This window comes from Homarus americanus, unplaced genomic scaffold (genome assembly GCF_018991925.1).
Source record: "Homarus americanus isolate GMGI-L3 unplaced genomic scaffold, GMGI_Hamer_2.0 scaffold6317, whole genome shotgun sequence".
In the NCBI taxonomy this organism is placed as follows: Eukaryota; Metazoa; Arthropoda; class Malacostraca; order Decapoda; family Nephropidae; genus Homarus; species Homarus americanus.
The window spans coordinates 1,765,904-1,784,555 of NW_024730668.1; the positions used below are offsets into that span (position 1 = coordinate 1,765,904).

The window sequence follows — 18,652 nt, forward strand, 5'->3', positions numbered from 1 at the left end:
TAGTCAGAAATAAGGGGAGAAGTCTGTGTAGTTTTGTGTTTTGCATTATTATCAGTTGGTTTCCCTGGAGCTTAAAATTTTTTATATTGTTATTGAACCCATCATTTAGTTCCTGTAATATTGGATTAATTGAGTGATGCTTGGATTAATTTGTTTACTTGCACAACGATAATACTCTTGACATTGCATGTAATTTAATGGCTTATCACAGTTCAGCTGTATAACTCCTTCACAGTGGAGGGTAAGGTTGCCTTGCTGAAGTTCTTTATCAAAGTTGTATTGGTATTTCATTAATTTAACTATATGACGCAAAAAAAAACTAAAATTCCCAGGTTTGCAGAAACTCTGATTTCCAATTGTCTGGCCACACCAAGGTGTTAATGTCTTGGTAAATAAAAAAAAGTATCTGGGTGCCAAAAATCTAGGTTCCTCTTGTATGTGTTCACTGCTACTGCCAAAACAAGAAAGTTACACAGCTTCCAGAGAAATCAGATTAGATGTGTCCAGTGTAACATGACTGTTTTCCATTTTGCATGCTAACTCCAGCTTATGTGTACCCAGTGTGAAACACTAATATAAGCCTAAATGTTTTAACGAGTGACACTAATTCCTACTCGACTGTTTTCAGTGTACAGCCATGCAGAACAAACTAGCTGAAGCAGAAACTGAGAGAATGCGTCTTCTTGAGGTGGAGGCCCTATATGGTGAACTCCAGTCATGCATACAGGAATCCGAGACCAAACGTGAAGGTTCCAAATCACGTGTACAGGAGTTAGAGTTAATGGTTCAGTCAGCAGAATCAGAAATATCTAGACTGAGGAATGAAATTGAAGTGCTAAATCAGGCTGGCCAGGACGTGGAAACTGACAGAGAAAGGCTACAGACTGATGCACAGGGCTTGGGTGCAGAGATGACAAAACTTAATAGTGAGGTGCTACAGATACAAAACGAAGTTGAGTTGTACAAGGCTGAAAACATGAGACTACAAATTGAAGTAGATCACTTTAGAAATGAGACTGTCAGACTTCAGAGTGAAGGAGAATCCTATAAGGCTGAAACGCTGAGACTGCAGACTGAAGGCGAGTGTCTCAAGGATGAAACTGCAAAATGTCAGACTGGGATAGATTATTACAAGGCTGAAATGAGTCGACTTGAGGGTGAAAATAGGGATCTAGATGATGAGGTGACAAGAATAAGAAGTGAACTGCAGAGAGGAGATCGTGAAAATAACCAATTACGAAGTGAAGTTGAAGTTATGGAAGGTGAACATGGAAGATTACGAAGTGACTATGAAATTCTTGAGGCAGAAAACAATAGAGCAAGAGGGGAATATGAAGCATTGTCTCAAACAAATCAAATGACTGAGGCAGAAAAAGAGAGTTTAGAAAGTGAAGTACAAAGAATGACGGCCCATAGTATGGCAATATCTTCCGAAAACGAACACCTACGTGACGAGATCCAGAGACTTACAGAGGTCAGCACATCAGCTGAGTCAGAAATTGCCCGGTTAAGAACTGAAATTGAAAGGTTTAAATTACTTGATTCACAGTATAATGATCTTGAATTAAAATACAATGAATTGCAAAATCAGGTTGCTACAATAGAATCTCACCCCAGTAGTAAAAATACTTCAGAATCTGAAACACACAGTTTAATTGTTGAAGAAGTAGATTGGAGTGCTGAAGGAAGAATTGAGGATGAACATCTTTTGAGGTCATCATCTGTAGACCAAACATATCAGAAGGAAATAGATAGTCTTAAAGCCAAAGTAATTGCCCTTGAGAAAGATAAGAATAGTCTTAATGATGAATTGCAGGCTGCCAAAATGAAGAGTGGAAAAATGTTGCAGAAATTCAAGTTAACCCAGAATAAGAATGAAGCTTTAAATAAGGAGGTACAGAAATTAAAAGCAAAAGCTGGAGGCTTTTCTGATCTTGACCAAGCACTAGAGGAAGAATGGAAGGCACAAGTAACAAGAGCAGAAACTGAGAGGGATGAGCTAAAACAGAAACTAGATGAAGTTGAAAATGAAAAGGAACGCTTGGTTAGCCAAGTTGATGTTCTCACTGTAGCTCAGGAGAAATATTTAGATCTAAAAGAGGATCAAGACACTACTATCAAACTTTTGAAAACTCATAACAAGGAGCTTGAGGGTCAGCAGCAAGCCCTTGAATGGAGGATCTCGGAACTGGAGGAGATTGTAGAGCAGCAACAGACACAGGAAACACAATCCCAGGCTTCTTCAGTCCAAGCTGTAACAGACCAAGGACTTGTAGCACAAGCCTCTGATGAAGTGGAGTCTTTGAGAGTACAAATTTCATCACTTCATCAGGAGATTAAGATTTTGAAATCAGAGAATGAAAGATTGCAGATGTTGTCTGAAGAACTCGAAGAAAAGGTTGAGAGCCTTAGTAGTGATAATAATTCCTTCCAGTCCTTGATAGAAAAACTAAAAGAGGCCAAAACCAAAGCTGAAAGTGACATAAATAATTATAAGTCTACATATATAGAACTTGATGCTGAGCATGCATCTCTAAAGAAAGAAAAGGAGACGGTAAATGAAGAGTTAAAAGAGCTTTCATACACTCAAGGCACATTAAAAGCTGCCTATAACTCGTTGTTTGCTGAATACAATGATCTACGAGATGTTTGTGACAGTCATAAACATGACATAGGGATCATAAAAGGAGAAAGGGATCGTTTGGTAGAAGAAGTTGACAGCCTGAAGAAGCAATTGCAGGCATTGCATGAGGAAGAAGAGGAGGAAACTATTCGTGCCTTACAGGATGAGTGCTTCAGCCTTAGAGAACAAAATAACTTGTTGCATGAAGAGGTGAGTCAGACATAGTTTTTCCTATAAATTGCATGAATTTTTCAGTCAACATTAATCAAGTTTATTTATTTTGTAACTTATATCTTACAGATCTCTATGGATTGGTTCCTCATTTTTAGCAACAATTAGATAATGTACAGTTTCTCTCATAGGTCGCACACCAGATGAAAATTAATGGTCTTTTTTTTTCTCCTGTTCAAGTGAAGGAATCATAACAAATTAATGAAGATGGCATAGAAATTTTATCAACAACACCCTGGCATAGAGAAAAAACATTAATTTTCCTTTGGAGTGTGACCTTTGAGATACTCAACATCAGCACTTGCTGTTGAGGCTTCTCATTTTTTGCTCAGGTACAATTCTTCTCACATTTTATATAGCCTTGGCCTTGCATTATCATCTACAGATATGGCAACATTTTACAGTAGATTAACCTGTTCAGATGAATGGTGTGTTTAATGAAGATAATAAGAGCAAGTTTTAATGAGATGATAAAAATATTCCAAGAAAGATTTGATTGGTACATTAATGAAGTAAAATACCTAAATATTCAACTTTTGGAAAAGTTTAATCTATACAGGAACGTGAAACATTTGTAAAGTAGGTAGTACTGTACAATACACAGAGAAACTATTCAAAATTTAAACAAATAATTTGATGGAGAAGTAATTGATATGGTTAAGATGGTTTTAAATCAGATACAGTAATTGTTGAATTAATATGAATCATAGATGGCTGTGTGGGGGAGTTGATTGTGTTGCCTGACTGAACAATGGTTAAAATCATTACTACAGTATTTATGGCTATGTATGTATATACAGTATATAGTGTACTTTCTAGCAAGTCATGTCAGTCAGGGCTTTACATGTATTTATATCCTTGGGCATCTAAACTTTGTTCCCGGTCAAACTCAATAGTGAACCATCAGGAAATATTAGAAATGACAAAGTCTTGGATGATGACTTTAGGCTATTTTCTGCCTCTTTTCCCCCTCAGTATATTATGTTTTCAAGAAGTAGTGTAGCAGCTACCCTTTTAGCTGAATAATAAGGCCTTGTAGATAAGGACCGAGGATGATTTTTCCATGCAATATCAAATATAATCACATTCTGTGTGTTAGGATAATGATGCATTCTGTGGGGTCACAGTGTATGAGGTCTTGCTCTATATGAAGTAATTACTACAGTATATGCAAAACCTAAAAAAAAAACCCTTTCTAATGTTAGGATCATGAAAACAGTGCATGGAAAAAGAGCACCGGACTTATTGTCTGAAGCAAGATAACTTTTGTAGAACATCTCCAAAACAATTTTACATTAACTTTTCATTTAAATATTCATGGCATTTAATCCTGTAGGACTTTCATACCATGTGTCATAACACTTATCAGATTTTCACACAGAGAAGTACTGTATTCCATCAAGGCCCTGCACACTGTGTATCATTTCTTGCTCTGCTATTATAGGGTGCCTGAGGAATAGCACAGTTCGTGATTGACATCACACAGTTGTGGGTGGAGCTTCTGGGCGACCACGTGGTAGTGGTACGATGGACAAACAAAGTGCTGTTTACCTTGTACCCTCGATAATAAATTCAAATAACTACAGTAATATCTCCGTTATCCGGAATCCCTCAAACCCGGAACTCTCCGATAGCCGAAATTGAAATTTTCTGAGGGGCACATTTTCCAGAAAATTACAAGAAAATTTTCACGATACCCGGAAAATTCCGAGGATGGGGGATTTTTTCGGGGTTTGAGAGATGAAAATTAAGTGCATTTTCTGGAAATTACATGAAAATTTTCCGTTATCCGGAAGATTCCGGGGATGGGGGATTTTTTCCGGCTTTGAGAGAGTTGTCTCGTTACCTGGAAATCTCTCATTCCCGGAAGTGCTCTGCACCAATTGTTCCAGCTAACGGGGATATCACTGACTGCTACAAATATTTTTTTTACTCATTAAAAAACGTAAAACAAAATTGCACTAAAATATAACTGCTGCCAGCCGTCCTCTGTTCCGACTGCCTCGTTGCTGCCATGCTGTTATCGGGTTGTCTCGAATTTATTTTTAGTAACATGGGCAAATGACGAACTGTGCTCTACTGTATAAGCCATATGTACTATTACAGTATAACCAAACAAATATGTAAAGGGATATCAATATTGTTTAAATGCTTTTGTACAGAATACTGCACTAGAAGTACAGGCTGTAGATGCCAAGGACAAGGCCTCTCGTGTTGGCAATGCCCTGGAGCAGAATCTCGAGATGCAAAAGCTCCTGCGGGATGAATTAGTAAAGAAGTCGGAAGAGATTAGCTTCCACACAACAACCATTGATGGCCAAGAACGACAAATAAGTTACATGAAGGCAGAATTAGCATCGATGAAAACAAAGCTAGCACAACAGAGCCAGGCTGAGGAGAGCACCACTAAAACAACACAAGAATTAGAGTTACAAGTGGAGCAGTTACAAGAACAAATTATGCAGTTACATCACCAGGTAACATGATAACTTTGCACATATTAACATTTGGTTTGTATATGATGACTTTGTTTTCTTGTCATCACTGTTTTAGCAGGGGCACATACATCTGATAGGTACCTGTCTGTCCATCTGTTTGTACTTTTATCTCAGCCTAGTTCGTCATCAGAATTAAGCTAAAGGAACCCAGTATATACAGTTTCAATGAAATTTATAGGCCTCTTTATATATATATATATATATATATATATATATATATATATATATATATATATATATATATATATATATATATATATATATATATATATATATATATATATATATATATATATATATATATATATATATATATATATATATATATATATATATATATATATATATATATATATATATATATATATATATATATATATATATATATATATATATATATATATATATATATATATATATATATATATATATATATATATATATATATATATTTGGGTAACACAAAAGATTATTTCAACTGCTTGACTGATTTTTGCACATTTGCATCACAAATTCAACTTAGTTCTTTCTTATTTTGGGTGAAATAAGCTTCAACACACTGATTTCATGGGTTAATGTAAAATTCAGACCAATGTAATTTTATTGATAGAGGAATTAGTATGCCAAGTTTCAGGAACAAAATATATCGTAGCTAGTCGACAGATTAGAAAAAGCTTAAGTAGTGCTGTTTGAAAAATGAAGATACGGAAGGATGTGGCTGCATGTACCAAAGTTTCACAACACATTTGTTATATCAGTGGGTGGAATCCCACATAAAGGTGTATGACCATCATAAGGTGGTGTCAAACTTGTTGGGAGATCTGTTGACTAATTCTGAGCAATTTATTTAGTTTTTCAATATAGACATAGAGCTAGAGTTCAGGCCCAGAAAGTAGTGATTAGTCACTTCATCATTCCTGAAAAATTTACTTAAAATATGAAGGTTTATTTTGAGCCTCTTTCTCTTTTATATCACAAGAGTCAGTTAAATAAGTGCAAGTCGTTCCTCTGGAGGAAGGGCTTAGCTATGCATGGGATGTTGTTGGGTGTTACACGTCCGGTATTTGCTTCCAGCATTAAAGTTCAATCTGAGAACATGGTTCTGGCTCCAAATTTGAGAAATTTTCTGGACTGAAATGTATAGGTAGTATTTAAGCTATATCCTTCATACAGTATTTGAGGTAAGTACAGGTTGACAACCCTTTATTCAAAATTCCAAAAAACGAAAACCTCTGAAAACCGAAAAAATTTGGGGGGGGGAATCAATTTTTTTTTTTTTTTTTTAACAGGATTAGCCCACCCAGGCATAGATCACTGACCCACATCGGGGCCTACGAGGCGAAAATGTAATAGTAATACTAATTTTAATAATAATAATTACTCATAGCAAATAAAATTTTAAATAAAAAATACAATACAGTGGTCCCTCTGTTAACGAGCACAATTCGTTCCATCAGGTTGCTCGTTAACCGAAAAACTCGTTAACCGAAACCATTGTTTCAATGGGTTTTTGGGTAATTGGTTCCAGCTCACCGAAAATTGCCTAAATTCAACAAAAAAGGTAGAAAAGTACACTTACTATGAGGTGTGTATGTAGAAGGCTCCTGGATGATGATGATGATGGGAATTAGAATGGGGGTGGAGGAGAAGGGAGAAGAGAAGGCATTGGGGTGGAAGAGAAGTCACCCCATGGCACCATTTCACCCATGAAATTTTAGTTCTCTTGCTGTAATTCAAGATTATTTTCTTTAAATCAACACTGCACTGCATTATACATTGTCAATATGTAAAATAAATTTCAAAATGACCAATAATTTGCTTGGAAACACAGAAAAAAAGTGTTTAGTTGGAGAGAGTCTCAAGCAAGATGTTACCTCCACTGAAAACAGAGAGAGACTAACGCCTGTCTGGTGTGTTAACAGGCTGGATGGCACGCCAGAAACTAGTTTCTTTACCTTCAATTATGTTCAATAATTGTTAAATTGACTAAAAAAGTTAATATTTAACTTTTAAAATTATTGAATAGTATAAACTTCTTGATATTTACTAAAATAGTAAGGAATTTAAGCCCTAAAACCGATTACTGTATTGGCGGACTAATACTACAGCTGGTGGACCACCAAATGCAAGCGAAAACATGTTGAAGTCAGCTCGTAAAAAACTCGTTAATCGAGGGATTGCTCGTTAACCGAAGTTAAGAATTTTATGGAAGGTAAATCGTTAACCGAAATCTCGTTAACCGAGGGATCACTGTACACCAAAATAAAATAAAATAATAATGATGATAATAATAACAATAATAATAATAAGAATAATAAAATATAATATAAAATTTATATTAATAATAACAATAATACTGTATTAATAAAATAATATTAATAATAATAAAGAAACCCAAGAAAGAAAAAAAGATAAAAGTGAGAAACACGACCTAGACCTATGATTTATTATTATTATTATTATTATTATTATTATTATTATTATTATTATTATTATTATTATTATTATTATTATTATTATTATTATTATTATTATTATTATTATTTCGCCCCCTAGGCCCCAATATGGGTCAGTGACTTGTGCCTGGGTTGGCTAATACACACAAAATAAAAAATAAAAACCTAACCTAACCATTCCGAAAACCGAAAAATTCCGAAATGCCTCTAGCCCCAAGGATTTTGGATAAGGGATTGTCAACCTGTACTACCTTGTTGAGGTTTTTCTGATGTTTTTTTGTGACACTCGCCTTCATTCATTCATTTTCTGGTTAGTTTTGAATAATCTCCCTGGTCGCTTGGTGAATGACTGAAGTATGAAATTCCATAATATGGCTGCGGGGACAAGACAGGTGACTTGGAATCCATCCTCCCTCATGAGTTGGATTCCTTATTTTCCTTATTTTTAGGAAAATGTAATGCATAAAGTTTTTAATGCAAATTAATGGTTGAGTGGTCCGAGTCAGGTGAACCAGGTCCAGGGTACATTTCAGTGTTCCTGCTGAATTTGCAGGTCTTTGAAGCAACCACTGAGCTGGGGTCAGAGGTTGCTTCATAAATCCTGGTTTGACTGGGTCATTTTCACAGATCCAGTGGGACAGTGTCCCTACCTAATAATGCAGATGACCCTCTGGGCAAGGTAAGTTCAGCCAGGAAGTATTTTGATGAGGCAGTCTCCCAGGTCACCAGTCTTTTCCCTTTGGATATACAGTATGTACTGGTATCCATCACTTAATGAATGTTCAAGATACAAAAAATTTGCCTGTACAAATTTCCTAAATTAACACCTCTTTCATTTAACGAAAGCTTCTCCCACTTTTACGAATTTGGGCCAAGCAAAAATTCAACTTGTGCGCCCCCAGGAGTCAGCTGGGGCAGCCATCTTGGAGAGATGGGCAGAGACATATTCTTGCTCAATGATCATAACCTACTCCCCCCTTCCTCCATATCTCTCCCACCCTGAGTCTTTTGTTCTTCCATTCCCCACCCCTTGTGGTGAGCCCTGACTACCCTCCCTGCCATTCAGTTTCTATGTTTAAATTCACAGCTGGGGATGGTTGTGTTCTCATTTAAGTGTTACACTTAACATCGCTGGTGGCTTTGTTGCAAAATTAGTCTCATCACTGTAGCCACATCCCTCTAGCCCTCTAGTCACCATAAGGTCATTTTCTGATGTCATTGTACAAGCTTGTTCGCTCGGTCATTGCTGTTTTTGCAAACGAGCTGTGTTGTACAGTAGGGTACTGTACATTATTGTACCAGGTTATGATCAGCCCAAAATACTGTAAAAGCAGTGTTAAGATGTAAAAAGTGATTATCATTATGTCAACTTGAAAGTACAGTACAATTTACCCCATTAATTCAACAAAAAGGAGGTTTGGGGTCACTCGAATTAACAAAAAATCTTAATTAATTGAGTTCGGAATATTTTGACATCACTGTACATGTACAGTATTCAACAATTTATGATTTTTTTTCATTTTCTGTTCAGTTTGTTCCTCATTATTCCAACCAACAAACATATTCAGTTACATTGCATTGGCTGCTGCATCAAATATTATATTTGTAATTACTGCACAAACATATTTTTTTAAATGTACAACAGTAATAATAAAGTAAATAATACAGTAATAAATAAATGTAACACTTACTGTACTTTGCAAGGTGAGCTGATAATATGTAGATCATATTCCAAAAGTGTAATGGTCACACTGGTAAATTAAGTAAAAACCCACATTGGAGAAATGAAATACGAAATCTTAGAGCTGGTATACTAGGACCCTCTTCAACTAACTAACAAAACAAAATATGGGAGAATGACATAGAACAATGGAATCAGGTCACATGACCTGTTTCCTTAGTTGAGATGTGGTGGGGATTATGGATAATCTTCTTGACAGTACTGTATTCAGGATCAGTCCGGAGGGGACATGATCCTGAACAGAGTATACGGTAATCAGGTCACGTGACATGTCTCCTATTTCTTTTTTTCTTTTTTTTAGTTTTATATGATTTTCCCACAGCTTTTACAGTTTTATTACATAAATCATTGGCAACATGCATATCCATCTCAAGGCCACAGCTCCCTGGCGACGTGTGTTATGTAGTGAAGGTCATGCGGGCGTGTATGGGTCCCACTTTCACTTTCAGTGGAGATGAAATGAATCCCACTTATGATATGTTTTCAGAAAATTCAAAGTTCCAAACTTCTGCATTATCTCAGGAACAGAGCGTTAATGTCGACCAAGGCTAGCACTTCAAGTTTGTCCATATTTCTGCTCTTTGGGATCTTACCTGAGTGAACTTGCTTGGGCATTGTTCTAGCAATGTGTGTTGATTATATGTCATGAGAGAACAGGCACATATGCACTGAGTAACAACCACACATAGACTGAGTACAGCGCAACTGTGTTTTTGTGATGTGGGCTGGCAATTGGTCCATCCCTCATTTCTCCACAAGAATAACAATGACTCTCAAGGTATTTTTTCAAAATTTAAATAATTTTTTCTAAGATTCGTTTTGATATTCGGATGTGTCGTTACTTAGGTGGTTCGGTAATCTTTTTTTTTAATGTATTACCGTTACCCAAAGGTATGGTATTGTTGCCACATACACATACTTTTGTGATTTTTTCATATACAGTATCTGAATTTGAAAAACTCTCATAATGGCTTGATAACAAAAATAACATAAAATTAGGATATTAGAATGCTGGTAACTGCGTTGTGACGGCACCGAGTGTTAGCTCATTCAAGACCAGTTTTGAACAACACTGGTGCAGATACAGATTCATTCTGAAGCCAATACATGCTCAGTGCTTGCCAACACTGCGTAATAGAGACATGACTGACCACCCAAGCGGCTAATGAGCTGATCTGTGGTGAAGAGGATAAGGTACTGTACAGGTATCCGTCATTCAGCGTTAATTCACTTAACTTTAATTCGGTTTAGCAGTAAAAAAAAAAAGTGACACCCTTTCTTGCTTAACAATAGGTCAAAATTCAGATTAACGATAGCTTGGCTTACTGGGAAAGGGGAAATACTAGGGATGGGGTGGCCTGTGAGATGGCTATGCATATTGCCATTGTTACATGTAATGAAACTATCAAAATTGTGGAAAAATTATTGCAATACCCGGTACTCTAATGTGTCTTAGAAATAAAGAAAGTATCATATAAAACTATAAAATAAGAATATTGAAGAACATGGGTGTGTATATGTGGGAAATGAACGTATGTGTGGAGGCAGTGGGCTGTACCTGTGTCACCAGCCCACCTGTGCTCCCTCCTCTGATGTGACATCATGGTATACACACACTGCAGCCACACACATCCCTTAATCAGATGGGTGACTGACTGCCTGGCTGATCTGTGTCATGTCTCCTAGAAGATGGTTTCAGTGTGGTAGGATCTATTTTTTGTAAATAAAATACTGTGTGCTGTTATATGATATGCTATGTATCAATTTTATTGTTTGTCATAGCATTTTTTTTTACATGCAATTTGAAATTTGTTTGAATTAGGCTCATCTTATGCTCACTAAACTGTTTAACTCTGAACCACAACATATATATAGAATTTTTGGTGTTAATAAATCAATGTTTTAACTTTGAAACTGTTTATAATGAACTCATTTAAAGGAGGGAGTACTGTACTCAGTGTTTACTGCCCTACTCTTTGTGCTTTGCCGTTATCACTCCTTTAGCAATAATTTTGCTAAATGTTAGGTGATACCAGTAAAGTAAAGTAAAGTAAAGTATAATTGTTCGCCTCCTAGACCTCAATGACACGAACATATATTCATGTTCTAATGTACAGAGATTTGCATATGTTAATATCAGTAAATGAATTAATGCTCTACGACTACTGTACTTTGAGGGTTTCAGACATAGTAGGTATGGTTCACTGAACTTCATTCTTGTAAATAAACCCACAGGTAAATGACGTGCAGAGTGATGAGTGTAATGGTTGTACTGATGATAATTTTGACTTAGGGTGAGGAATTAATGGTGGTGGGGACTGGTTAGAGGAGATGCTAGAGCACACAAGGAATTACAGTAATACTTATGGGTATTTTTGAGACGTTACTAATATTTGTATCATAGTAAGCCGCACCCCACTTGCCAAAATTTTGAGGAAAAAAGGTGCAGCTTATATTTGTCAAAATACTGTACGTATTTTATAGTGTGGCAATGTTGTATTGTATTGTATTGTATTGTATTGAATCTTCATTCATATTACTGTAAATATTTCTTTAAGCTTGAGACAGCAGAGGCATCCCTCACCATGCTTGCAGGAACAAATAAGGATGATGATGATGCTGTGTTCACTCCATCAGCATCTTCTGGCACAGAACTAGAAGCAGCTTTAGCATCACTCCACTTGCGGGACCTTCGATGTCAACAGCTGTCATTTGAGATCACAAAGGTATCTTTACAAACCCACCTTTTTGGTTATTGAAAATGAAATATTGTATTGAGATTTATTTTCATGTTATAAAGTTCCTCATTCATTAATTCCATAAGTAATATAGATACAGTACCTGGGTACCCAGTATTAGATAAAATATATTGTTATGACTAGACTGCTTAGGTAAGGGGTAAGTGAAGAACAAAGCTAAGCCAAACATAAGTACTGTATACAGTACTGTATTAGGTTTTCTCCATGTTCCATGTAATTAATAAAAACACTTTTTCTAAATCTAAATTTAATAAATGTATAAGAATTTTGAGGGTTTTTTTTTAGCTTGACACATACACTAAACCTTCTCATCTTCTAAATCAGTGGTTCCCAACCAATAGTACTCATACCACTAATAGTACACAAGAGTCATCCAGGTGGCATGTGGTATTAGTCTAAAAAAAATTTTACTGTGAACAACTGAGATTGTAGATATACGGCAGTACACAATGGTTGGAAGACAAGTTACTGGTATGTGACTCAAAGTAGTTAGGATATACTTTTACTGTTAGAGGCTGTATTTAAGCTCCCAGAAGTGGCTCTGGTCACAATATCCCTGGTACTGCAATGGGAGGGGGGAATGAAGGCAAAAAAGAACTGTATATTTCCTGTGTTAATGCTATTAATTGTACACAGCCAGGTTCAATTTTGCAGGATCACAGATACATTTACTTTTTTTTATTATTTGAATTTGAGATTTTAACTTGTTCATTTCATAAAATGTTTCAGTTTTTTTAATACAGCTGCTCCTCGACTTACGACGGGGTTAGGGACCCAAATCCAGGTCGTAAGTCGAATTGGTCATAAATCGAAAATGTTTAAATAATACATAGAAAATCTAAAATGGGTGTCTCTTTTTCTTCTCAGCACCACAAAACTCTCACTTTTAAGCTTGCCAGCCATTTTAAAGTGAATTACAAACAAAAATTTTGTCAGTACACAGTGCAATCACTAACATTAGGACTCGAAAATACGTAATTTGACAAAATTTTGGTACGACTGAGGCAGTCGTATGTCCGGGTGGTCGTAGGTCGAGTATGTTGTAAGTCGAGGAGTAGCTGTAATAGTTTATGGCTTAAAATGTTTAATGAATCGAGTTCAGGGCATTCTAGTACATATTTTTATTAATATGTTACAGTAATTATCATTCTCTAATTAAAAATATATATGAATTTTTCTACCTATCAGTAATCTAAATCCTTTTACCTTTGTCTTTACAGCTTCTTGAAGAAAGAGATGCTTTGCAGCTCAAATTAAGTGCATCTCTAAGACAGACACAAGAACTCAGTCGAGAATTGAGTCTTAGTCACCAGTTACCTGCTCCAGTCTCCCCTGAGCCATCCTTGGACCAAAAGTGAGTTATAGTATAAAATTATATTATTGCAAATAATTCAAGAGAAAAGAATTCACGAAAAATAGAGTAATTCCGATTGACACATGATATTTCGGCATGTCTTTCTGGTAGGTCTCCTCTCTCGTGGTAATCCATCACTAATTGGGTACTTGGCAACAGTCCATAGCACGCCAACCATAAGACATCATTGTTGTCCCAACAGTAAAGCTTGAAGGCTTAGTGAGTGAGCCCCTTAAATTTATCTTGATATCCACCCCCACACTTGTGCCATCCAATGTGCACTAATATTAACCTGGAAAGTGTTTGGAAAGAGTATATAAGTGTTTACAAAGCATTAATTTTTTTATTTTTTACGATATTTCACTTGTTCAAACTTGTAAGACTCATGTATGTGAACTGCATAATAAATTCCCCACTGTGGATACAATGTCTCAGCTATCTGTAAAAGTGATGATAAGTGTTGTGAAGTGTTTTATAAGTGTTTATAGAGTGGTTGCAGTTATATTTCAGGATATTTCAGGTATGAATAGAAAAAATGAAACAAATAACTACTCGTATATATGAAAATAATGGCCAAAAATTAAAAAGAGAGTGAATGATTATGGAAAAAATTCAGATACTGTACCTATACGTATTCCTTTTTTTCCAATTTACCAGCCTTATTATTACTGTAATGCTTGACTTAAAATCATCATAATTACTGTATTTCTTCTTTTTTACTTTTTCACTATTTTTCTTGCTTCATGTGAAAGAGCAATCCATTGTACATATAATATAGTTGATTTTATATAAAAAAATGAACTGGTTGCCAAAAAATCTATCCAAAGAAAAATAGATAGAGTATGGCTCTTCCATGCAAGAAGGTTGCAAGTTCAGAACTAGTCCGTGTTTTGGAGGGGTATTTGTTATAAATAAGGCGGTGCATGAGTGTGTCAATGTACAACTGTACTCAGTTTTCATGTTAGCAATTTCTACAGAATTTAAAAATGTGATTTTCTTTCATGATGAGAATTATTCATGTAGAAAATAAGATGAAGGATTAGATTTGTCCCAAGAGAAGTAGATTGTTGTCATATCAGTTTAGTAGTTGTTTAATAAGACTAGAATAAAAATTAGGTTATATAAAAACAATGTTGCATGAATTGAAAATGAATATGTTTGGGGTCAGTCTTCAGTGGAAGGAATATAGCACTTCTCCTATATAGCTGCTGTATGCATCATTATGTGGTGTGGCACATTATGTATACATCTTCAGTATCCTTTCAAGGAATGCTGTTTTTCCATTCTCCATATTTCTTGGTACCTATACCTGTGCCTATCTTCAGGGCCAGATTATCAAGGGGGCACAGTGCCCAAGGCCTACGATATTTGCCTTATGAAACAAAAAAGTAATAATATGTGCTTCAGCTCAAAAGTGCTAAAATATGCAGTTGCTTATGCGCATATGAAAATCCATAATTATCCTAAGCCTAATAACAATGAGTATATTTATTAGACTTAACATGCAAAAACCGCAATAAAACAGACTAACCTAAATTTATGGAAAACTTACATCTTGGCGTCTCTGCCTGCGTCAACTAACCCATTAGTTGCTGTTATCCAAAGGTGGCAGCACGCACGGTGTTGGCGTGATGTTTGAAGGTTGTGGGGTTAAAGTAAGGCACATAATGGTGCATCAGGAAATTTAGGTGCCTACAATAAAAAAGTGCCCAGGGCCTACAAAACCCTTAATCCAACTCTGCCTATCTTTCCTGAGGTAATTTTTTCATTATTCCTTTCATGTATGCATACTCATGCAACTCTCAACTTTTTTATATAATTCCTGTTTCACAGTGCACATTAATGGCAGTGACTGGTTCACTTGTGTGATAACCAACCCAGCTTTTATTTCAAATGCTCCTATAAAAGTGGTTAACACTCTTTAGTGGTCAAGTTGTTGGGAAAAGATTTGTAAGCCAGTTGGTGGGCTCACTGGACAGCCTTCCATTGTAAGAAAGCAGATCTGCTTATGTGGGAATTATGTTTGCTTATGTCTCTTTTTTCAGAGTTTAATCACACTGGAATTTTGTAGCTCGCACAGATAGGTTGGCTTTGTCGCGCATACGGTCAAGCAAAAAAATAAAGCGGACATATAAAGCAAGTTTGATAAGCCTTAAGGGGATCACCAGCTGGAAAAGCTTTTTTTTTTATTAATGGATGAATTTATATTAAATTTTAATGCTGTATTTAGAATCATCCAACAGTGAATCCATTAAAATTTCAACAAATTTGGGTGATAAGTTTCTTTGTTGTCAATATTTTTTTGTTTTATTCCATTAATTTTTATAATAAAAATACAGCAAAATCTATCTATGGAAATTATGAGTGTGTTTAGTAGTATAAAGAGCTTGAACTGATCATATTGCATTACAGTGGTCCCTCGGTTAACTAACACAATTATATCCAGAAGGTCGTTCGTTAACCGAAAATTTCATTAACCGAAACCATTGTTTCAATGGGATATTGGGTAATTGGTTCCAGCTCACAGAAAAGTATATACAGTATAAAATACACTAGTTTCTTGCATTGTTATTATTATCATTATTATTATTACTGTATTATTATTATTACATTATTATTATTATTATTATTATTATTATTATTATTATTATTATTATTATTATTATTACAGTGGCCCCTCGGTTAACGAACGGTTCGGTTAACGAAATTTCGGTTAACGAATTACCTTCCATAAGAGTCTTCAATTCGGTTAACGAAGAAAAATTTGATTAACGAAATTCTTACGAACATTAAGTTTTGTTGTGAGCATCAGCTGATGGGCTAGTCTGCCACTTCAGTAATCTGTTCTATGTTTACATTTATTTCCAGTGGCGTAAATATCAAGAAAGTTGTGCTCTTTAATATTTTTTCATTTTTTATATTAAAATTATTAGTTATTTTAACATTTATTTAACATATTGATAATATATGCAGTACAGGGGACTAGTTTTTTGTGCGCCCATCAGAAGCTTGACTCAGCCACAAGACGTCAGTTGGGCTTTGGTGACAGTGGAGTGAACATCTATTTTGTTGGTGTCTTGAATATTTTTGTATTTTTCATTGAAATTATTGATCATGCTGAAATTTAGTTGACATATTGATAATATTTAGTGCAGTGCAGTGTTGATGTAAATAAAATAATCTTGAATTACATCTAGTGAACTTAAAATTTTATTGGTGAAATGACAGCATCAAGCATGGGCCCCCTGAAAGGTGATTTCTCCTCCATCCCCACTTTCTTTTCTTCTCCTCTCTCCTCCACCCCCACTTCTAATTCCCATCATCATCATCAACCAGGAACCTTCTACATACACACCTCAGTAAGTGTACTTTACTGCATTTTTTTTTTAACTTGTATGTACTTTTCGGTGAGCTGGAACCAATTACCCAATATCCCATTGAAACAATGGATTCGGTTAACGAACAACCCTCTAGAACGAATTGAGTTTGTTAACCGAGGGACCACTGCATTATTATTATTACTACATAAGTACCTGTTGATTTTAACCATGATATCATCTTCCAGGTTAGCTGAACTAAGAGAACTGAATGACTCTCTAGAACAGAAAGCCCTTTCAAGTCTCCAGAGTGCAGTGTCAACCAGCATGGGCAGGAGAATAACAATTGGTGGTCTTCCTCCTCCTCCCATGTTTGCCCCTCACACGGCTCCTCCTACTCCGACAGCTACCAGGCATGCCGACTACACACTCAGTAAGATGTATTCCTGTTTTGTTTTGTTATGCATTATTTAAAAATTTATGTTTATTTCATTGATATTGACTCTAACTGATTAACTGTAGATTAGCTTTAAGATTGTTCAATATGAAGGTGTAATATGGATATTCAGTGGACTCCCAACTATCTGCTGACCTACAATGGTATCTACAATTGTAAAGTGTCCTCCAATTTCAGAATACGTAATTAATTATGTGACGAATTGTTAACTATCAACCATGGAAAGAGTTGTAACCATACATTTTATGGCTGTGTAGCACATATTTATCGGATATGGAGCAGTTGATGCTGACCTTTGATGTGAGTTATTCTATATTGTATGCATAATAGGTCAAATAAACAGTAGTGGTGTGAACCTGGATCACTCTGGTGATCTCAAGTGCAGCTGTGTAACTTGCTTTATATACACTATTTACTATTAAGACATTCATAGCATGCTTAACTTCATTAATTTGGCATTCACTAATTTAGAGTTTGCACTAATTTGGCAGATTTTGATTTTGATTAAATCCTGAGGTAAATTTTACTGTGGCCAATATTTGCTAAATTAGTGTGACTGTCAGAATTGTCCCACACATGTTGTGTCAGGTCAGGTGGCCTGAGAAGCATGCACAACTGTTTGGCATCTCTCAGACAAAGCCCAGATTGAAATACAAGAGTATTTTTGTTGCTAAAACCTCAGTTTTTGATTGGATGATGCTGAAGCTACCCAATGTAGCATCATAGATGAGTTCCACTTTACCTCCAGCACCATATATGACATCAATATAATGTGGGGGATGAGTTAGACCATTTGTGGTATTGTTTATTTTTATACTTGTACCAAGGCCTCCCTTGCAGAAGAATGGACACTGAAGTAGAAACTATGCATACCTTCTTCTCTCGTAGAGAGGATGGAATGATGAACACTGTCATAGATTTCACATTGATTGATTAATTGTGGTAATTAGATCCTTGGTGTATATATTCCACACATCTCCTCTCACAGGACAGAGGCACAGCTGAACTGATCATTGGTTAGACATACTGAAAGATATAAAGCATTTTTTCCTCAATTTACTGGACACCTTATATATCCATATACAGTATGTACAGTATGTGATCTTCACTTCATTCTACTCTAAATATTTTTTTTTATACTGTGGGAGGTCTTCATTATCCGAGCTTACCGTAATAAGGAACAGAAAAAATACTCGTATAGTGATTCCACAGATAA

The 18,652-nt window shown here is 35.6% G+C and overlaps 1 protein-coding gene across 4 annotated transcripts in view; it reads left to right on the forward strand.

The window, feature by feature from the left end:
• Positions 1 to 18,652, forward strand: part of LOC121867173 (golgin subfamily B member 1-like) — a 53,706-nt gene that overhangs the window by 25,710 nt on the left and 9,344 nt on the right. For all 4 annotated transcript variants that reach the window (XM_042366955.1, XM_042366957.1, XM_042366958.1 and 1 more), the window contains 5 exons: positions 629 to 2,833; positions 5,017 to 5,331; positions 12,108 to 12,275; positions 13,529 to 13,662; positions 17,228 to 17,412. In XM_042366955.1, coding sequence (XP_042222889.1) covers positions 629 to 2,833; positions 5,017 to 5,331; positions 12,108 to 12,275; positions 13,529 to 13,662; positions 17,228 to 17,412 — 3,007 coding nt within the window. The remainder of the gene's footprint in view (positions 1 to 628; positions 2,834 to 5,016; positions 5,332 to 12,107; positions 12,276 to 13,528; positions 13,663 to 17,227; positions 17,413 to 18,652) is intronic.